This window comes from Eleutherodactylus coqui, chromosome 1, assembly GCF_035609145.1.
Source record: "Eleutherodactylus coqui strain aEleCoq1 chromosome 1, aEleCoq1.hap1, whole genome shotgun sequence".
Classification (NCBI taxonomy): domain Eukaryota; kingdom Metazoa; phylum Chordata; class Amphibia; order Anura; family Eleutherodactylidae; genus Eleutherodactylus; species Eleutherodactylus coqui.
Genome location: NC_089837.1, coordinates 470,839,507 through 470,859,577, shown reverse-complemented (window position 1 = coordinate 470,859,577; position 20,071 = coordinate 470,839,507). Strand labels below are relative to the sequence as shown.

The 20,071-nt window shown below is 49.6% G+C and overlaps 1 protein-coding gene across 1 annotated transcript in view; it reads right to left on the bottom strand.

Moving 5' to 3' along the window:
* The window catches only part of LOC136585593 (glycoprotein-N-acetylgalactosamine 3-beta-galactosyltransferase 1-A-like), a 75,232-nt gene extending 64,601 nt beyond the window's left edge, over nt 1–10,631 (bottom strand). The window contains exon 1 of the mRNA XM_066584401.1: nt 10,469–10,631. Within this exon, the coding sequence (XP_066440498.1) occupies nt 10,469–10,525 (57 nt within the window). The 5' untranslated portion in view covers nt 10,526–10,631. The remainder of the gene's footprint in view (nt 1–10,468) is intronic.
* Between the last annotated feature and the right edge of the window lie 9,440 nt (nt 10,632–20,071).

Here is a 20,071-nt window from a genome sequence, read left to right as displayed (position 1 = left end):
CAACCCCATTGAAAACACTGAGTGATATCGCAGCGTTTTTCTTGCGCTGCGAGTGTTTTCACTTATTCTCGAAGCGCAAGAAAAAATAGAATGCTAGTGGGTAAAAGCCTTAAGGCCTCCCGTGCCTGCTCCCGGCGATCCTGCGTACCTGTCAGAAATCTATTCTTCCGTATGCGGATGTGCCGCCCAGGCGATGACGCGGATCCGTGACACTTCCGCAATTCGCATTGCAGAAGTGCTGCAGGAGGGACGGCTTCCATTGACTTCAATAGAAGCCTTCCCTGCGTATTCCGCTCTAAAATAGAGCATGCTGCAATTTTATTTTGGCACGTAGCTGACAAGCGCGGGATCTGCTGTTTAATTTGCCCCGTGTGCATGAGGCCTTAATGTAATTAACCCCTTAGTGACGGCCCCATCGTGATTCTACGTCCTCACTAAGTGGGCTTTAATCCTAGAGGACGTAGAAATATGCATCCTCTTAGGATTAAAGCCCTATTAGCTGAGGACGTGACAGCTCCATGCAGTCGGTGCCCGCAGGTAGCCGACAGCATGGAGCTGTCATCCTGGGCTGCGGGCAGTCCCCTCCCCGGCAATGCGATCGGCACTATCCAATGGATAGCGCCGATCGCAATAAAGTGAAAAAAATTTCAAAAAAAGTTAAAGATTCAGCTGCCCTGATGGATCGGATCCATCAGCGCAGCTGAAATTACTCACCCGCCTCCTCCGCGTTGTCCCCCGAAGCTCTGGTCCTCCCAGACCCGCCGCCGCTCTTCTGCGCAATCACGAAAAAGTTTTAAAAAAGTTTTAAAAAGTGTCCATTTCACCTCCCCTCATGGATTGGATCCATGAGGGGGGATGAAATTACTCACCTCGGGTCCTCCGCGATGTCCTGGTCTCCGGGGACCGGAGGTCCCCTTCTGCGCATGCGCGCTCAATGTCAATCATCGGGCGCGTGCACAGAGGGGCTCGAGCCCCGGGAAATTCAAAATCCCTCTGCTCCTGGCTGCCATGTGTAGCCAGGAGCAGAGGGATGTCACCGGGGACATGATCACTGTTATCCAATGGATAACAGTGATCATTTAAAGTAAAAAAAAAGATGTAAAAAGTAAAAAAAAAAAAGTTTTAAAAAGTAAAAAAAAAGTTTAAAAAGCTTACGTTTCATCTCCCCCCACGGATCATATCTGTGAGGGAGGATTAAATGATGTACCTAAGGCCCCCGGATTTATCCGTGGACTTTACCCCAGCTTCTGCGCACACAGACGCATGCGCAAAAGCCGTGGATTGCCAGGGTAATTTAAAAATCTCCCTGCTTCTGGCTACAAAACTTAGCTGAGAGCCTGGAGATTTCAAGGACAGCCGCAGTGAGCGGTTCCTGATCACGTGTTCGCCGTTATCCAATGGATAATGGCGATCACGTAAAAGTAAAAAAAAAGGTGAAGCTTCATCTCCCCTCACCGATGCGATCGGTGAGAGGAGATGAAACTTTTTACCGGAGGCCTCCGTATTTGAACCCCGACGCGATCTTCCTCCATGAACTTTCCCGGATTCTGCACATGCGACCACTGGCAAAACACCGGGCACCTGCGCAGGAGTCGGGGAGCCCAGAAAAATTTAAAATCTCTTTACTCCCAGCGACCAACGGTCGCCGAGAGCCTGGAGCAGTGACCTTGTTGAGCTGTCGCCGGTCACGTGATAAAAAGATAGCGATCTACCTTAGGCCGGTCTCATATGACCGGATAGGAATTACGGATTCTGCATGCGTCTGATCTGCGGTAATACGCAGATCATTTGCATTGGATTACACAATTCCGCTCACATTAGTGGGTTGGAATTGCGTAATCCACTCGCAGAAAAGAGAATGCAGCAGGTTCTATTTTACTGCGGATATCCGCAACCCATTGTGCTCTATGGTTGCGGATATACCCGCAGCCCATACGCAACTACATTGTGTACGGGCTGCGGGTACCTGTGTCATCGAATGACCGCCTGTGTAAGTAGGCAGTTATGCGCATTACAATACGCGGCCGTACGCAGGGCTCACAGCTGGGATCTGCTGCGGGCCTACGTAAGTCTGTGTAAGCCCAGCGTTATTCAGACCGCTACCTGTAATACGTAGTTTACAAGAAGCCCTGGGAACGCTTGCCTTCATGCAGTTCCAGGAGCAGCTTGTTGAGCGCCTTCTGTGTGAGACCGCTGCACCTCGGCAAGCTTACGAAGACTCACAGAGTGACACTTTTTACCCCCCATACGTGCCGCTGAGATCACAGGGTCTAGTTTTCAAAATGGGGTCACTTGTGGGGGTTCTCTTTGGTTTTGGCCGCTCAAGAGCTCTACAAAAGTGCCATGGGGCCTAAAACGCCTTTAAGGTAAATTTATGTTCTGAAAACCACCGACTACTCCTTTCGTTTTGGGCCCCGTTGTGCATCCACACATAAGATTAGGGTCACAATGGGTATATTTTGGAGCATGGGAGAAACAGTGGTATCCATTTTGGGGTGTAAATCCTCATTTTCATGGGCACTATATAAAAAAATATGTCTTTAAAATGACAGATTGGCAAAATATGAAATTTTATTTTTTCTCCTCTAAATTGAATTAATTCCTGAAAAGAAATTTTGGGGTCAAAATACTCATGACACCCCTCAGTGAATACATTAAGGGGTGTAGTCACCCGAACATTTCATCTCGAGCGGGCAGGTACTCGATAAAGGCAATGCTCCCTCGAGCATTTGCCTTTACCGAGTATACTCGCTCATTTCTACTCCTGACATATAAATACAGTGTATTACATTTCCCTCTTTATAAAGCAGAATTCACTACAACATATCTGTTATTGTTTTCATATAAACAGTAAACCAACATTTTAAAGTAAATGAACTAATCCTAACATAAGTTTATAAGCTTCTATAAATTACTACCGTATATGACTAGCAGAGACTCCGATGTGTGTAAAGCCTCTATTTGCTGCAGAATCCACGTCGGCATCCGCACTGCGAATCCTGACCAAATGCCGCCTGTTACTTCCTATGGAGACCTGCTGCTTCCTACATACGAGTGAAAATCAATTGCGATTTTCGCTTGCGGTGGAAAAATCGCAGGATGCTCCATTTTCCAATTGAAATGAATGGAAGCCGTCTGACCCGCAGCCCATCCGCAGTGCACTTTGCGGACAGGTCGCAGATTCCGACTTTTAGCGATGGTGCGGGAAGAAAAAATCTGCACTGGGCATGTGCGACGGTGTGCTGCCGGGTTCATCCGTAGTAAAGAAAAGATAGTGACAGAGAATGGAGGATCCAGCTCTGCCTTGTGCAGGGGGCCTAAACTACTCATAAAAGAGAATACAGGAAAAGTTTTACTACGTTTTGTTAGACATGGAACAAATCACACAAACACGTTATAAAGTGTTCACAAGATAAAACTACTGTAATTAATATGTACATTTAGTGGCACCGAATTAATAGGACCCCTCCATAATATTCTATGTCTGTCTCGTGTTAATGTCTTGTCAGTGTCTTGTTTGTGGCATGCATTTGATTTATGTGTATTGCATGGCTGCAGGATTGAATGGGTTAATGTCTGGTATGTTCTGTCTTGTCTGAAAATGTAACATTTTGTATGTGTCATGTGACATTGTTGTGTATATGTGTTGGTACGGGAACAAGAAAAAGAGAAGAGAGAGAGGTATGAGTGAGAGAGAGCCATGGAAGAGTCGGAGAGGTGGTCTTCTGTTCCCGCCAGGGCTTGTCCCTGCAAAGAGACTACTTATGGGTTCCATGTATAGAGAGAGTGAAAGCCAGGACATGATGGAAACGCGTGGGTGTGCAGCACCGGTACGCATGCATGCGGAGTCCTCCTTGCCTTAACACTGATAATTGACTACTGTTTTATTGGAATATAAGTTCAAGTGTTGCAGTAAACGGAAAAAACCGACAGTTCCCTGTTCTTGTTCAGAAAGTTACTCTGTGTGTGTGGACTACTGTATTACATCTGGGAGATCTGCCACAGAGGATGGTACAGTGGCATCACGAGTGACAATTGGACTAAAGGTAGCCCCCGTTTGCTTTCCCCTTGATCTCCCCCAGTGGCACCTTGGTCAGATCCCAAACAAGGCCTTTCTCTACCCCACTGTCTCCTCGGCTGTGAGTCCGCTCCTTGAACGCTGCACGGCAGAGCTTTGGCGCCACAAACAGGATGATTCCTCGTGTATTGCCAACTTGAAAGAGAACAAGTTCGGATATGGCTTTAAAGAAGGACAAGTGGGTGGATACAACACAATTTATTTAATAAGATAATAAATGAACAAAATGATATAAAATGGATGATAGTTAAACTAATTTACATAAAATAGGTGATATTGCATATAGAGATGAGCGGGCCCCCCCCTCCCAACAATTTTTACATGCCACACCACCCTCATGTCTATTTATAAGTGCGTCTGCCATGAGGAGGAACCGCAGGCACACACTGCAGAGGGTTGGCACGGCTAGGCAGCGACCCTCTTTAAAAGGGGCGGGGCGATAGCCCACAATGCTGTACAGAAGCAATGAGAAATAGAATCCTGTGCCACCGCCATCAGGAGCTGCACACGTGGGCATAGCAATGGGGAACCTATGTGCCACACACTATTCATTCTGTCAAGGTGTCTGCATGCCCCAGTCAGACTGCGTTTTTTTATAAATAGTCACAGGCAGGTACAACTGGGAATCCCCAACTCCGCAATGGGAATTCCGTGTGCACCCACAGCATGGGTGGCTCCCTGGAACCCACCGGCTGTACATAAATGTATCCCATTGCAGTGCCCTGGACAGCAGAGCTAACGTCAGATTAAATGCAGGTGGGCTTCGGCCCACACTGCATGCCCCAACCTGACCGGGCTTTTTAATTCATAGACACTGGCAGGTACAACTCCCTATTGTGAAGTCCCTGTGGACTGACAGCATGGGTGGGTGCCAGGAACCCACCGGCGGCACATAAATATATCCCATAGCATTGCCCATCACAGCTGAGGTAATGTCATGTTTAATGCAGGTGGGCTTCGGCCCACACTGCATGCCCCAGTCAGACTGGGGTTCTTTAGAAGTGGACACATGTAGTTACAACTCTGTGTGGACCGACAGCATGGGTGGGTGCCAGGAAGCCACCGGCGGTACATAAATAAATCCCATTGCAGTGCCCATCACAGCTGAGGTAATGTCATGTGTAATGCAGGTGGGCTTCGGCCCACACTGCATGCCCCAGTCAGACTGGGGTTCTTTAGAAGTGGACACATGTAGTTACAACTCCGTGTGGACCGACAGCATGGGTGGCTCCCTGGAACCCACCGGCGGTACATAAATATATTCCATTGCAGTGCCCAGCACAGCTGATGTAACATCAGCTGTAATGCAGGTGGGCAAAAAATTAATTGGATTACACTGTAGGCGAGGGCCCCAAAAAATTGGTGTACCAACAGTACTAATGTACCTCAGAAAAATTGCCCATGCCCAACCAAGAGGGCAGGTGAAACCCATTAATCACTTTGGTTAATGTGGCTTAATTGGTAACTAGGCCTGGAGGCAGCCCAGTTAAAATAAAAATTGGTTCAGGTGCAAGTTTCAACGCTTGCACCTGAAAAATTATATGACTGAGCCTTGTGGGCCTAAGAAAAATTGCCCGTTCGGCGTGATTACGTGAGGTTTCAGGAGGAGGAGCAGGCGGAGGAGGAGGAATATTATACACAGATTGATGAAGCAAAAATGTCCCCGTTTTGGATGGTGATAGAGAACGATGCTTCCATCCGCGGGTGCAGCCTACGTATTGCTTGGGTATCGCTGCTGTCCGCTGGTGGAGAAGAGAAGTCTGGGGAAATCCAGGCTTTGTTCATCTTGATGAGTGTAAGCCTGTCGGCACTGTCGGTTGACAGGCGCGTACGCTTATCTGTGATGATTCCCCCAGCCGCACTAAACACCCTCTCTGACAAGACGCTAGCCGCAGGACAAGCAAGCACCTCCAGGGCATACAGCGCGAGTTCAGGCCACGTGTCCAGCTTCGACACCCAGTAGTTGTAGGGGGCAGGGGCGTCACGGAGGACGGTCGTGCGATCGGCTACGTACTCCCTCACCATCCTTTTACAGTGCTCCCGCCAACTCAGCCTTGACTGGGGAGCGGTGACACAGTCTTGCTGGGGAGCCAGAAAGCTGTCAAAGGCCTTAGAGGGTGTTCCCCTGCCTGTGCTGTACATGCTGCCTGATCTCCGCGCCTCCCCTGCTACTAGCCCTCGGAACTGCGCCTTCTGCCACTAGCGCTGTCGGATGGGAATTTTACCATCAACTTGGCCGCCAGGGTCCTGTGGTATAGCATCACTCTCGAACCCCTTTCATCTTCGGGTATCAGAGTGGAAAAGTTCTCCTTATACCGTGGGTCGAGCAATGTGTACACCCAGTAATCCGTAGTGGCCAGAATGCGTGTAACGCGAGGGTCACGAGAAAGGCATCCTAACATGAAGTCAGCCATGTGTGCCAGGGTACCTGTACGCAACACATGGCTGTCCTCACTAGGAAGATCACTTTCAGGATCCTCCTCCTTCTCCTCCTCCTCAGGCCATACACGCTGAAAGGATGACAGGCAAGCAGCATGGGTACCGTCAGCAGTGGGCCAAGCTGTCTCTTCCCCCTCCTCCTCATCCTCCTCATGCTCCTCCTCCTCAACGCGCTGAGATATAGACAGAAGGGTGCTCTGACTATCCAGCGACATACTGTCTTCCCCCGACTCTGTTTCTGAGCGCAAAGCGTCTGCCTTTATGCTTTGCAGGGAACTTCTCAAGAGGCATAGCAGAGGAATGGTGATGCTAATGATTGCAGCATCGCCGCTCACCATCTGGGTAGACTCCTCAAAGTTTCCAAGGACCTGGCAGATGTCTGCCAACCAGGCCCACTCTTCTGTAAAGAATTGAGGAGGCTGACTCCCACTGCGCTGCCCATGTTGGAGTTGGTATTCCACTATAGCTCTACGCTGCTCATAGAGCCTGGCCAACATGTGGAGCGAAGAGTTCCACCGTGTGGGCACGTTGCACAGCAGTCGGTGCACTGGCAGATGAAACCGATGTTGCAGGGTGCGCAGGGTGGCAGCGTCCGTGTGGGACTTGCGGAAATGTGCGCAGAGTCGGCGCACCTTTCCGAGCAGGTCTGACAAGCGTGGGTAGCTTTTCAGAAAGTGCTGAACCACCAAATTAAAGACGTGGGCCAGGCATGGCACGTACGTGAGGCTGCCGAGCTGCAGAGCCGCCACCAGGTTACGGCCGTTGTCACACATGACCATGCCCGGTTGGAGGCTCAGCGGCGCAAGCCAGCGGTCGGTCTGCTCTGTCAGACCCTGCAGCAGTTCGTGGGCCGTGTGCCTCTTATCTCCTAAGCTGAGTAGTTTCAGCACGGCCTGCTGACGCTTGCCCACCGCTGTGCTGCCACGCCGCGCGGCACCGACTGCTGCCGACGTGCTGCTGCTGGCACATCTTGATTGCGAGACAGAGGTTGCGGAGGAGGAGGAGGAGGGTGGTTTAGTGGAGGAAGCATACACCGCCGCTGATACCACCACCGAGCTGGGGCCCGCAATTCTGGGGGTGGGTAGGACGTGAGCGGTCCCAGGCTCTGACTCTGTCCCAGTCTCCACTATATTCACACAATGTGCCGTCAGGGAGATATAGTGGCCCTGCCCACCTGTGCTTGTCCACGTGTCTGTTGTTAAGTGGACCTTGGCAGTAACCGCGCTGGTGAGGGCGTGTACAATGTTGCGGGCGACGTGGTCGTGCAGGGCTGGGACAGCACATCGGGAAAAGTAGTGGCGACTGGGAACTGAGTAGCGCGGGGCCACCGCCGCCATCATACTTTTGAAAGCCTCCGTTTCCACAAGCCTATACGGCAGCATCTCCAGGCTGATAAATTTGGCTATGTGCACGTTTAACGCTTGAGCGTGCGGGTGCGTGGTGGCGTAATTGCGCTTGCGCTCCAACACCTGCGCTAGCGGCGGCTGGACGGTGCGCTGACAGACATTGGTGGATGGGGCCGAGGACAGCGGAGGTGAGGGTGTGGGTGCAGGCCAGGAGACGGTAGTGCCTGTGTCCTGAGAGGGGGGTTGGATCTTAGTGGCAGGTTGGGGCACAGGGGGAGAGGCAGCGGTGCAAACCGGAGGCGGTGAACGGCCTTCGTCCCACCTTGTGGGGTGCTTGGCCATCATATGTCTGCGCATGCTGGTGGTGGTGGCTCCCCGGCTGATTTTGGTGTGACACAGGTTGCACACCACTGTTCGTCAGTCGTCTGCACTCTCAGTGAAAAACTGCCAGACCTTTGAGCACCTCGGCCTCTGCAGGGTGGCATGGCGCGAGGGGGCGCTTTGGGAAACAGTTGGTGGTTTATTCGGTCTGGCCCTGCCTCTACCCCTGGACACCGCACTGCCTCTTGCAACCTGCCCTGCTGCTGCCCTTGCCTCCCCCTCTGAAGACCTGTCCTCAGTAGGCGTAGCAAACCAGGTGGGGTCAGTCACCTCATTGTCCTGCTGCTCTTCCTCCGAATTCTCTGTGCGCTCCTCCCTCGGACTTACTGCCCTTACTACTACCTCACTGATAGACAACTGTGTCTCATCGTCATCGTCCTCCTCACCCACTGAAAGGTCTTGAGACAGTTGTCGGAAGTCCCCAGCCTCATCCCCCGGACCCTGGGAACTTTCAAAAGGTTGGGCATCGGTCACGACAAACTCCTCCAGTGGGAGAGGATTCGGAACCCTTGCTGCCCATTCTGGGCAGGGGCCCGGGAACTGTTCCTGGGAGTCTGCCTGCTCCTCAGAATGTGTCATTGTAATGGAGTGAGGAGGCTGGGAGGAAGGAGGAGCAGCAGCCAGAGGATTCAGAGTTGCAGCAGTGGACGGCGCAGAACTCTGGGTGTTCGATAGGTTGCTGGATGCACTTTCTGCCATCCACGACAGGACCTGCTCACACTGCTCATTTTCTAATAAAGGTCTACCGCGTGGACCCATTAATTGTGAGATGAATGTGGGGACGCCAGAAACGTGCCTCTCTCCTAATCCCGCAGCAGTCGGCTGCGATACACCTGGATCAGGAGCTCAGCCTGTGCCCACACCCTGACTTGGGCCTCCGCGTCCTCGCCCGCGTCCACGTCCACGTCCTCTAGGCCTACCCCTACCCCTCAGCATGGTGTATTACAAGTAGTGCAGAAACAGAACGCTGTAATTAAATGTGCCGCTTATTGGCCTGTGGTTGGAGGCTGACTTTGCTTACGGAACGCACAGCAGAGCCAGGAAAGAATTTTGCGCAAGCCTGCTGTAACACTTAGCTGGCTGCGTATGAATTAGGACAACTACCCCCAGCACAGACCCAGTACACTGAGGACAGTCACAGGCAGCCCAAATAGATTTTTTTTCCCCAAATGTTTTTGGAAAGGCCCACTGCCTATATACACTGTATATGTCTTCTCTCTCTGCGTCACCACTACTGGCCCTGGAGTATGTAAAATAACTGCAAACTGTTGCACTGTGGACTGGAATACAGCGGTGATGTAACAGCCAATACAGAGCCAGGAAATAATTTTGCGCAAGCCTGCTGTAACACTTAGCTGGCTGCGTATGAATTAGGACAACTACCCCCAGCACAGACCCAGTACACTGAGGACGGTCACAGGCAGCCCAAATAGATTTTTTTTCCCCAAATGTTTTTGGAAAGGCCCACTGCCTATATACACTGTATATGTCTTCTCTCTCTGCGTCACCACTACTGGCCCTGGAGTATGTAAAATAACTGCAAACTGTTGCACTGTGGACTGGAATACAGCGGTATTCAATAAATATGTCTTCTTTCCCTGCCTCACCACCACTACTGGCCCTGGACTATGTATAATTACTGCAGGGCGCAATGCCCTGCACGGCAGATATACAAAAAAAAAAAAATGTGCAACACTGCAAAAAGCTGCCTCCACACTACTGCACACGGTTAGATGTGGCCCTAAGAAGGACCCTTGGGGTTCTTGAAGCCTAAAATACTCCTAACACTCTCCCTATAGCAACTCCAGCAAGACAGCACTTTACCTGATCTCTGTCAGAACGCATCTGTGGCGAGCCGCGGGAGGGGCCGATTTATATACTCGGGTGACACCTGATCTCGCCAGCTACTCACTGCAGGGGGGTGGTATAGGGCTTGAACGTCGCAGGGGGAGGTTGTAATGCCTTCCCTGTCTTTCTATTGGCCAGAAAAGCGCACTAACGTCTCACAGATGAAAGTGAAAGTAACTCGAACATCGTGTTGTGCTCGTTTCGAATAACGAGCATCTCGAACACGCTAATACTCGAACGAGTATCAAGCTCGGACGAGTACGTTCGCTCATCTTTAATTGCATACCTTTACAGTATTTTCTTAGGCAAAGGTTAAATATTGATATCACCAAGGAAAATACATGAACACATTAATATTACACATGAATATACTTACAACACATAAACGACATCTGTTCAGCTGGATAAATACCCACCACTGGACAGAGTCCATCACCTAGGAGTCTTTTTCCATCATCTGTCCAATTTACCATCAGCTGGGAGAGCACCAACGAAATGGATCAGAGTTTCTTTTGGGGAAATACCACACTGCATGCAGGCGTCCCTGTGCGGGTCCAGTTTGCTCTGACCATCTTGGTTCTACCCCAGCTTATATACGCAGAAAAATGTGTACGTGCAGCTATTGACAACTTTGAGTCCTACATACCTGTGGGTGGCCAATCCCTCAGACATCTACAAGTCAAAGAACACAAGACCCTTTAGAGAATTAATGGCTCAGTGTCAGATAATTATATTGTTAAAGGTCACAAGACCATCCAGTAATTGATGGTTCATTGTCAGTTAATTACAAAGCTTCATTGGTTTATATGATACACATTTGCTCCATTTGGTTACAAGATCTACACAATGGGCATAGCTTAACAAGTTTTACAGGCTCAGGCCAATTACAGTTCACAGATCACTTTATACAACTATCTATACAGCACCTTATCTAAAAAAAAAAGTGCCTCCACCATTGCCAGTCAGGGAGGAACTTATATGCCCTCTTACAACCCTCTGAATCTTCTGAAAAGTCTAGGACAAGATCCCTCCAACCCTCTGAGCCTAAGGGAAAAAAAGGACAAGGTTGCGGTTCCTCTGAGCCTACAAATAATTGAAATGACAAGGTTGTGGTTCCTCTGAGCCTGAAGACAAACCAGAGAGGTAAGGACTGAGTTGCCAGCCAGGATGCAGGAAAGAAGTAAGAACTCTTTAATTGATCAAAAGTTGTATGTGTCCCAGATGCGTTATTGTCTGAGAAGAAACCATTTGTTATTGTTGGACAAGGTGGAACTGCCTAGTTTGCATTTTGTGGCAGAAGAAACAGAGCAACCTATGGACTGTCAAAATGGCGCCCAGCCTTCTTTAAGAGAAGCATAGATTCTAGATCACGTGAGGTAATTATCCCCCTCTACTCTTCCTTAGTCAGACCTCATCTGGAATACTGTGTCCAAGTCTGGGCACCACACTTTAAAAAACACATAGACAAACTGGAGCAAGTTCTGAGAATAGTTACTTAGATGGTGAGCGCTCTGCAAATCATGTCCTATGAGGAACGGTTGAAGGATCTGGGAATGTTTAGCTTGTGAAAAAGAAGGCTGAGAGGAGACTTAATAGCTGTCTACAAATATCTGAAGGGCTGTCACAGTGCAGAGGGATCAGCCCTATTCTCATTTGTACAAAGACTAGAAGCAATGGGATGAAACTGAAGGGGGAGACACAGATTAGATATTAGAAAAAACTTTCTGACAGTGAGGGTGATCAATGACTGGAACAGGTTACCACGGGAAGTGGCGAGTTCTCCTTCAATGGAAGTGTTCAAATAAAGGCTGGACAGACATCTGTCTAGGATGTCTTAGTGAATCCTGCATTGAGCAGAGGGGTGGACCCGATGACCCTGGAGGGCCCTTCCAACTCTAGGCTTCTATACACTCTTATATATTCCATTACTAATATTTCATTACATACATCATCCTGGGAAGCTTTATTGGGCAAATGAATCCCTAATATTCCCTGCACATAAATGAATATCTGATTGCTTCCTAGCTGCACGTATGGCAATCGCTCGCTCCTGGAGGAAAACATCAGTTAGCATTAATTTGGTTAAAACAAAATTATCATGGCTTATGGTCAATGAGAAACCAGCGGCTATCCTTTCAGACCGTGAAACAGTATATGAATGGAATTGGTCGTCATGCCACCAATACTTACTGATGATGTGTCTTTGGAACCCAACAGCCAGATCATCGTCCCTTCCATGGTAATCTAGCTTACCATCAAGTATATCCTGTACCTCTCCAACAAACTAATCAGGTACATATCTTCAGAGCTAGTCAACATAAGAGTATGCTTTACTTTCCCAACACAGGTGCACCAATATGACTAGCAATAAGCACAGCCTAACTGCCTTCACCCCGCCTGATCTTTTCCTTAAGTCTTTTCCCCATTTTATTTCCGTCTTCCCCCAACTTGTTTCTGGTCTCTATACGCTGATCCTATTTTACTTTTTTAAGGGGTTAAGCTGTTGAAGGAATAGAACATTTAATATTACTTTATTTTACTTTGTAAGAATTAATATCTGAAATGTAAGTTATGGGCATTTTGCTCAACTCTGTAATCCCCTGACTATACATGAAATAAAAAAAATCACAGAGACAGAGGGGTCCTTTAGACTTGAAATCAAAATTCACTGAAAAGCACCCAAAAATTGATGAATTTATTTATAGTGTTATTAAAATATAACTTTTATTACAAATTTTCATTTAAAATAAAGTGTGACACACTACCTATAACTCAGCACACACCGGGGACTAGACAGACACTAAAAAAACAAACAAGGAACAGAAAAAAGGGGACAGACAAGGAAACTAAAGGGATAAAGTGTGTTTCAGACACTATGTCAAGAGATCATACGTTTTTTTCTTTCCTCATAAGTTGCCACTGGTTGGTGATTCTCATACGTTGGTATTCACCAATTTGAGACCTCCAGAGGCCTATGCTTTTAGGGGCCTTGTTCTGATGATTAGCATACGATCCTCCAATCAGAGACAGTAAACACTTATATTGCCTCTATGTGAAGGACCATTGTCCCAATCTCGTTGTTACTCTCTCATAATAAATTGAAGCCGATGATCAATTATATCCCTTTAAATCCAATAGTGATATCTGTATATATCTCATCTGAGGGCTGAATACCATCAGCTATTGTATCACTTCAATCACAACGTGACCAATTTATATATATCATCCAAAGGCTGAATATGATCAATAATTAGGTCACTTTTCACTTTTATCGACGCGTTTCTTCGGCCCTGATACGATAGTTGAGCCGATTCATCAGGATCAAAGGAGGGAATAGCCTACCGTATATACCGGCGTATAAGGCGACGGGGCGTATAAGACGACCCCCCAACTGTCACCTTATACGCCGGTATTACAATGGAGAAAAAAAAAATCTGTACTCACCTCCCCCAGCGTTCTGTCGCGCTCCGGCAGGATGTCGCTCGCTCCTCGTCCCCGGAGCAGCATTGCTTTCTGAATGCGGGGCTTGAAATCCCCGCCTCCAGAAAGCTAATACACACGCCGTCAGCCAGTTACAGAATGGCTGTGATTGGCTGAAGGCGCACGTGGCTTCAGCCAATCACACTATTCAATGACATCATTGAATGGGTGTGATTGGCTGAAGCAACGTGCGCCTTCAGCCAATCACAGCCATTCAATGCTGTCATTGAATAGCTGTACCGGCTGACGGCGTGTGTATTAGCTTTCTGGAAGCGGGGATTTCAAGCCCCACATTCAGAAAGCAATGCTGCGCCGGGGACGAGGAGCGAGCGACATCCTGCCGGAGCGCCAGAACGCCGGGGGAGGTGAGTAATGATTTTTTTTTTTTACACTTTTTTTTTTGTATTACCGGCTCATAAGACGACTCCCGACTGCAGAGCAGATTTTTCGGGGTTCAAAAGTCGTCTTATACGCCGGTATATACGGTAAGTAAATTCGTGTTAGGAATCTTTATTGAGTCGTTCCTACATTTTATATTGTGTAAATGTACTTTGTTCATGATTATTACAGTATCCTCCTGAGGATGTCTTAATCAGCACTGCTGGAATGGTAAAGCCACTGCTCTTTTTTATAAGTACATTGAGTGGTTATTATAGTATCCTACTAAGGATATATCAGCGCTGTTAGGATAATAATGTCTCTGCTCACATGGACTTCCCATTGCTATGTCAGTCGCGGCACCTTGGGTCTCACAAGGTGTTTGCTTGGACCGAGCCTGGCCAAGGGCCCGCTCACATCCTTCCCACACAGGCTACAGCGGGCCCTGGTCATGGTTTCTTGGCGTTGTAAGGCCACCTCCTCCTCCTGCTTGGGGTCAGGGGATCAGCAATGAGCATCATGCATTTTCTCTCGTGTCACCACAGTTATCTGAGAAACTTGTTTGGGCCAAAGGAGAGGAGAGTAACTGCATTAAAGGAGATGTCTCGAGGAAGCAGTTAAATTTTTTTTTTGCCCAGTCCCCCCCATTAAGTACACATTACTAAGCCCCCCTGTAAATGACATTTCTAGCTGGTTCGTACTTACCGTTCCAGCGTTTCAGCAACTTATAAAAGTTTCCTCAAGATGGCCGCCGGCTCTTTCCCCGTCGCTCGCTGCAGCCCGACGTGCGCGCTCCCGAGACGCCGCCAGCTGTGTCTCCATGGCAACCGGACGCCCCGCAGCCGCCGACCAGACGCCCCGCAGCCGCCAACCAGACGCCCACCGCCAGGCAGCAGGTAAGGCGCTAGCCCCCGGCTCCCCAGCGCTAGACCCTCAGCCCAGGTGAAGGCCCCGGAGCCCAGCCCTAGGTTCCGGAGCCCAGCGCTAGTTCCCCCGGCCTAGCGGCAGCCCCCCCCGGCCTAGCGACAGCCCCCCCATCGCAGCGACAGCCCCCCCCGGCCTAGCGACAGCCCCCCCATCGCAGCGGCAGCCCCCCCCGGCCTAGCGACAGCCCCCCCATCGCAGCGGCAGCCCCCCCCGGCCTAGCGACAGCCCCCCCATCGCAGCGGCAGCCCCCCCCGGCCTAGCGACAGCCCCCCCATCGCAGCGGCAGCCCCCCCCGGCCTAGCGACAGCCCCCCCATCGCAGCGGCAGCCCCCCCCCCGGCCTAGCGACAGCCCCCCCATCGCAGCGGCAGCCCCCCCCCGGCCTAGCGACAGCCCCCCCCCACAAATCACTTACCTGGGAGGCTTCTCGGGGCTGCTGGGCTGGGCTGGGCTTCTCCGCTGGGCAGCTCCAGTTTCTGCACCTTCCTCTAACAGAGGAAGGTACAGAATGGCCGCTGCAGCGCGCTCCCGAGCAGTGACAGCTCGTCTGCGCATGCGCAGAAGAGCTGTAGCGGGGAGCACACTGAAGCGGCTCGTGCTGAATGGAGAAGACCGGACTGCGCAAGCGCGTCTAAAAAAGCAAGCTGCCAGCGAATTTAGACGGAACCATGGAGACGAGGACGCTAGCAACGGAGCAGGTAAGTGGAATAACTTCTGTATGGCTCATATTTAATGCACAATGTACATTACAAAGTGCATTAATATGGCGATACGGAAGTGTATAACCCCACTTGGTTTCGCGAGACCACCCCTTTAATGTTACAAGGGTCTGCCTATACTTCAGCTGCAGAAATGTTACCAGGGGCTGCCTATACTTCAGCTGCAGAAATGTTACAGGGGTCTGTCTATACTGCTGCTACACAAATGTTACGGGGGTCTGCCTATACTGCTGCTACACAAATGTTACTGGGGTCTGCCTATACTGTTACTACAGAAATGTTACTGGGGTCTGTCTATACTGTTACTACTGAAATGTTACTGGGGTCTCCCTAGACTTCTGCAACATAACTGTTACTGGGGTCAGCCTATACCTTTGCTACGGAACATTACAGGGGTCTGTGCATACTATGGGTGCACTAAGTTTTCCTATCGCAGTGTTCTACCTATCTGGCCCTAAAAAAAACACTGACTGACTAGGGCACGGAGTGTGGGCCGAAGCCAACATGCATTTTGTCTCACGTTACCACAGCTATCTGGGGCACTGCATTGGGACAAATAAGAGGAGCGATACAGCGCTAATGAGACGTTCACAGCTACGCTAGCATCGGAGTCCGCTGTATGCCCACGATTGCTGAGGGTTTGTGCAGAGGCCCATGTCCTGGGCGCAGTGAAAGTCTGCCATGTTTGGGCACTCTGATTTCTTTATGTGTACTGTCTTTAAGTTCCTTGGGCCCACCCAAGCTGTGGGTGCACACAGACTTCCCATAGAGGTGTTTTACCTGTCTGTCCTCAAAAGACTGACAGACTCAGGTAGGGTGCAGAGTGCAGATGGTTTACCCCTTGTGTTGTCGATGAGGTATTCGACACCCAAACAGAATAAGTAGTGTGCGGACACATAGATTCCCCATTGCAATGTCACTCACAGCACCTTGGGCCACACAAGGTGTTTGCTGGGACCGAGCCTGGCCAAGGGCCCGCTCACATCCTTTCAGAACAGGCTTCAGCGGGTCCTGGTCATGGTTTCTTGGCCTTGTGAGGCCACCTTCTCCTCCTGCTTGGGGTCAGGGGGTCAGCATTGCGCATCATGTAATTTCTCTCGTGTTACCACAGTTATCTGAGAAACTCGTTTGGGCCACAGGAGCATAACTGCATTAATGAGACCTTCACAGGTGTACTAGCATCGAAATCAGCTTCCTGCCTACGGTTGCTGAAGCTGTTGGTCGAGGCCTATGTCCCGGGGAAACAGCAATGGCGCCAGGTTGGGCCTGTGGAACTTTTTCCTAGCTAATCCAGTCTTTGGAGCGGTGAAGGAAAACGTAACGGATTTACTGAGACCTTCACTGGTGTACTAGCATCGAAGTCCACTAACTGCCTACGATTGCTGAAGCTGTTGGCCGAGGCCTATGTCCCGGGGGAACTGCAACTGCACCAGGTTGGGCCTGTGGAACTTTTTCCTGGCTAATCCAGTCTTTGGAGCGGAGAAAGAAAACGTAACGGATTTACTAAGACCTTCACAGGTGTACTAGCATCGAAGTCCGCTTCCTGCCTATGATTGCTGAAGCTGTTAGCCGAGGCCTATGTCCCGGGGGAACTGCAACGGCGCCAGGTTGGGCCTGTGGAACTTTTTCCTGGCTAATGCAGTCTTTGGAGCGGTGAAAGAAAATGTAACGGATTTACTGAGACCTTCACAGGTGTACTAGCATCGAAGTCCGCTTCATGCCTACGATTGCTGAAGCTGTGGCCCAAGACCTATGTTGTCGGCGCAGTGTAAGTCTGCCATGTTTAGCCACTCTGATTTCTTTATTGTTCATGTCTTGGGTTGCGTTGGACCCACCTATGCTGTTGGTGCACACAGACTTCCCATCACGGTGTTTGACCTGTCTGGCACAAAGACACTGACTGACTTGGGTAGGGGGTAGAGTGCAGATGGCTTTCCCCTTCAGTCTCGATTGAGCTGTCTGACACCTACACAGAATGAATACTGTGTGGGCACATGGATTCCCCATAGCTATGTAACTCATGCCCACGTTTGCAGCTCCTGACGGAGGTGGCACAGGATTGGAATGAAGATCGAACGTCAATTTCTCATTGATTCTCACCTGCATTGTGGGCTATCGCCCCGTCCCTTTTAAAGAAGGGTCGCTACCTGGCCCTGCCAACTCTCTGCAGTGTGTACCTCCGGTTCCTCCTCATCGCAGACGCACTTATAAATAGACATGAGGGTGGTGTGTCTATGAAGTGAGCGTGTGGCATGAGGGCAGCTGAAGGCTGCGCAGGGACAATTTTGTGTGCGCTGCGGACGCAGGGTCGTGCGGGGGAAAGTTGGGCAGCATGTAACCCAGGAGAAGAGGCAGCGGTGTGTCCCACAGGGAGTGATTGTGCTTGGTTGGAGGCAGTGTGGTGCTTAGCTAAGGTGTGCCTTGCTAATGAGGGTTTGTCCGAAGTAAAAATTGTTAGGGGGGTGGCACTCTTGCCGCTATTGTGGCTTAATAGTGAGACCTGGGAACCTGAGATGCAGCCCAGCATGTTGCCCCTCGCCTGCCCTATCCGTTTCTGTGTTGTTTCCATCACTTTCTTGGGTTTTGCAGATTTTCACAAATGAAAACCTTAGCAGAGCATGGGTCATATACAAAAATGCTCGAGTCGCCCATTGACTTCAATGGGGTTCGTTACTCGAAACGAACCCTCGAGCATCGCGGAAAGTTCGACTTGAGCAACGAGCAGCCGAGCATTTTGGTGCTCGCTCATCTCTAGTTTTAAAGTAAAGACACACTGATTTATCAAGCCCCATCGGGATAACATTGTGACACAGAAATATCCGCCAAAAGAACTAATTCCGTCCCATGTGAAAGGTCCCCATGGGTAACTTGGTATTTGGAGCTCTGAATCATACAGAGCTCTAATCCATACACAGATATGTTAGGAGATGAAGCAATATTGAGTTTGAGGGCTTAAACGCAAATACGCTTGCCACTAAGGAGTGTCTTCGCCCATGAACCTGACAAAGTCTTTTTTTTTTCTACAGTTCAAATTTCGCGCTGCTGCTCGTGAGTAAAAAAAAAGTGGGAAAATAGATCCTGTCCTATCTTACTGCATGTAGGAAACTACATGTGAGTAACATAGGGTAAGTCCTATCTTTTCTTGTGTGTATTATTATCGTGCAAGAATTGGTGGTTTCGCTTTGCAACGTTGAACATCACGGCCGAAAAACATGACTAAGGCCTCATGTCAACGGGGAAAATCAGGTCCGCCGCGGATTCTTCATGGAGAATCCCGCAGCGGATCTCTCCTTTCCCGCAGACATGAGGCTAAAAAGAAAAATTTACTCACCTGTCCGGACGCTGCGGAAATGCCCTCCGTCGCGGCCGGATCTTCTTTCTCCGGCCCAGTGGATGTGCTCGGCACGTCGGCAGCGTGCCGCGCGCATGCGCCGGGCACTCCATTTTTTAAAAACTCCTGCTCTCCCGCACGCGAAGAGCAGAAATTCAGGCACGGGTGTGCCGCGGATCCGGGCAGCTTCCATAGGCTTCAACAGAAGCCTGCGGGAGCCATATCCGCGGGAGACCCGCACTAAAATAGAGCATACCGCGGGTTTTTTCTCGCACACGCAATCCGCGCCTCAAGGGGAAAATGACATCCACATGTATTTAATTACCTGCGGGTGTCCAATGCATCCCTATGGGGCGCGGATCCGCGTGCAGGAAAAACGCTGCGGATTTTAAATCTTCTTTTTACCGTGGACATGAGGCCTAAAGCACGATCCTCTATTCCTAGTAAAGTCAGGGCTCTGTTAGGACTTTCCTTCTCTCTTTTCCATTTTTAGAAACAGAGAAACGGAAATAAAATGGAATTCAATATTTCCTTTTATTCCCTATTGATTTCAATGGTTTCTCAAAAAATTTGAAATGCAGAAGTAAACAAGCTCTAAGCTTTTTTGGTACTCTGATAGCAATATTTATCAGGGGACACACTAAGGGACCTTTAACACGAGCCAGAATTAGCCGGCAAGACGCACCACTAGCCGCGGCAAATTGTGCACTAAAACCCACAGGTTATCTGCAGATTTTGATGCGGAAATAAAAATGACATAAAACCTGCTAACAATTCCGCATCAAAATCCACAGTGAAGGCTTCAACAGATGGACGTGCTTTAGTCCTGTTATGCGGCCGTGATGATCACGGCCGAGTAACAAGAGAGAAAGAAACCATTGATTTTAATGGTTTTATTTTCACTATTGGGATTCTCGTCTGTTAATATTACAGGCAAGAAAAGATAGGACTTGCCCTATCTTTCTTGCACGTAGTTAAACCTTTCCAATCCAATTTGTATCCTGGTTTTCCTAGGGGGTTTACTCTTTTTCTGCCATTATACAACGGCGCTAACTGCTGGCTAAAGCCAGTACTGCATGAGGTGACACGTTGCATAGGCTCTGACAGCAGAGAGGCTGGCAATATACAGTAAGAGAACCCCGACG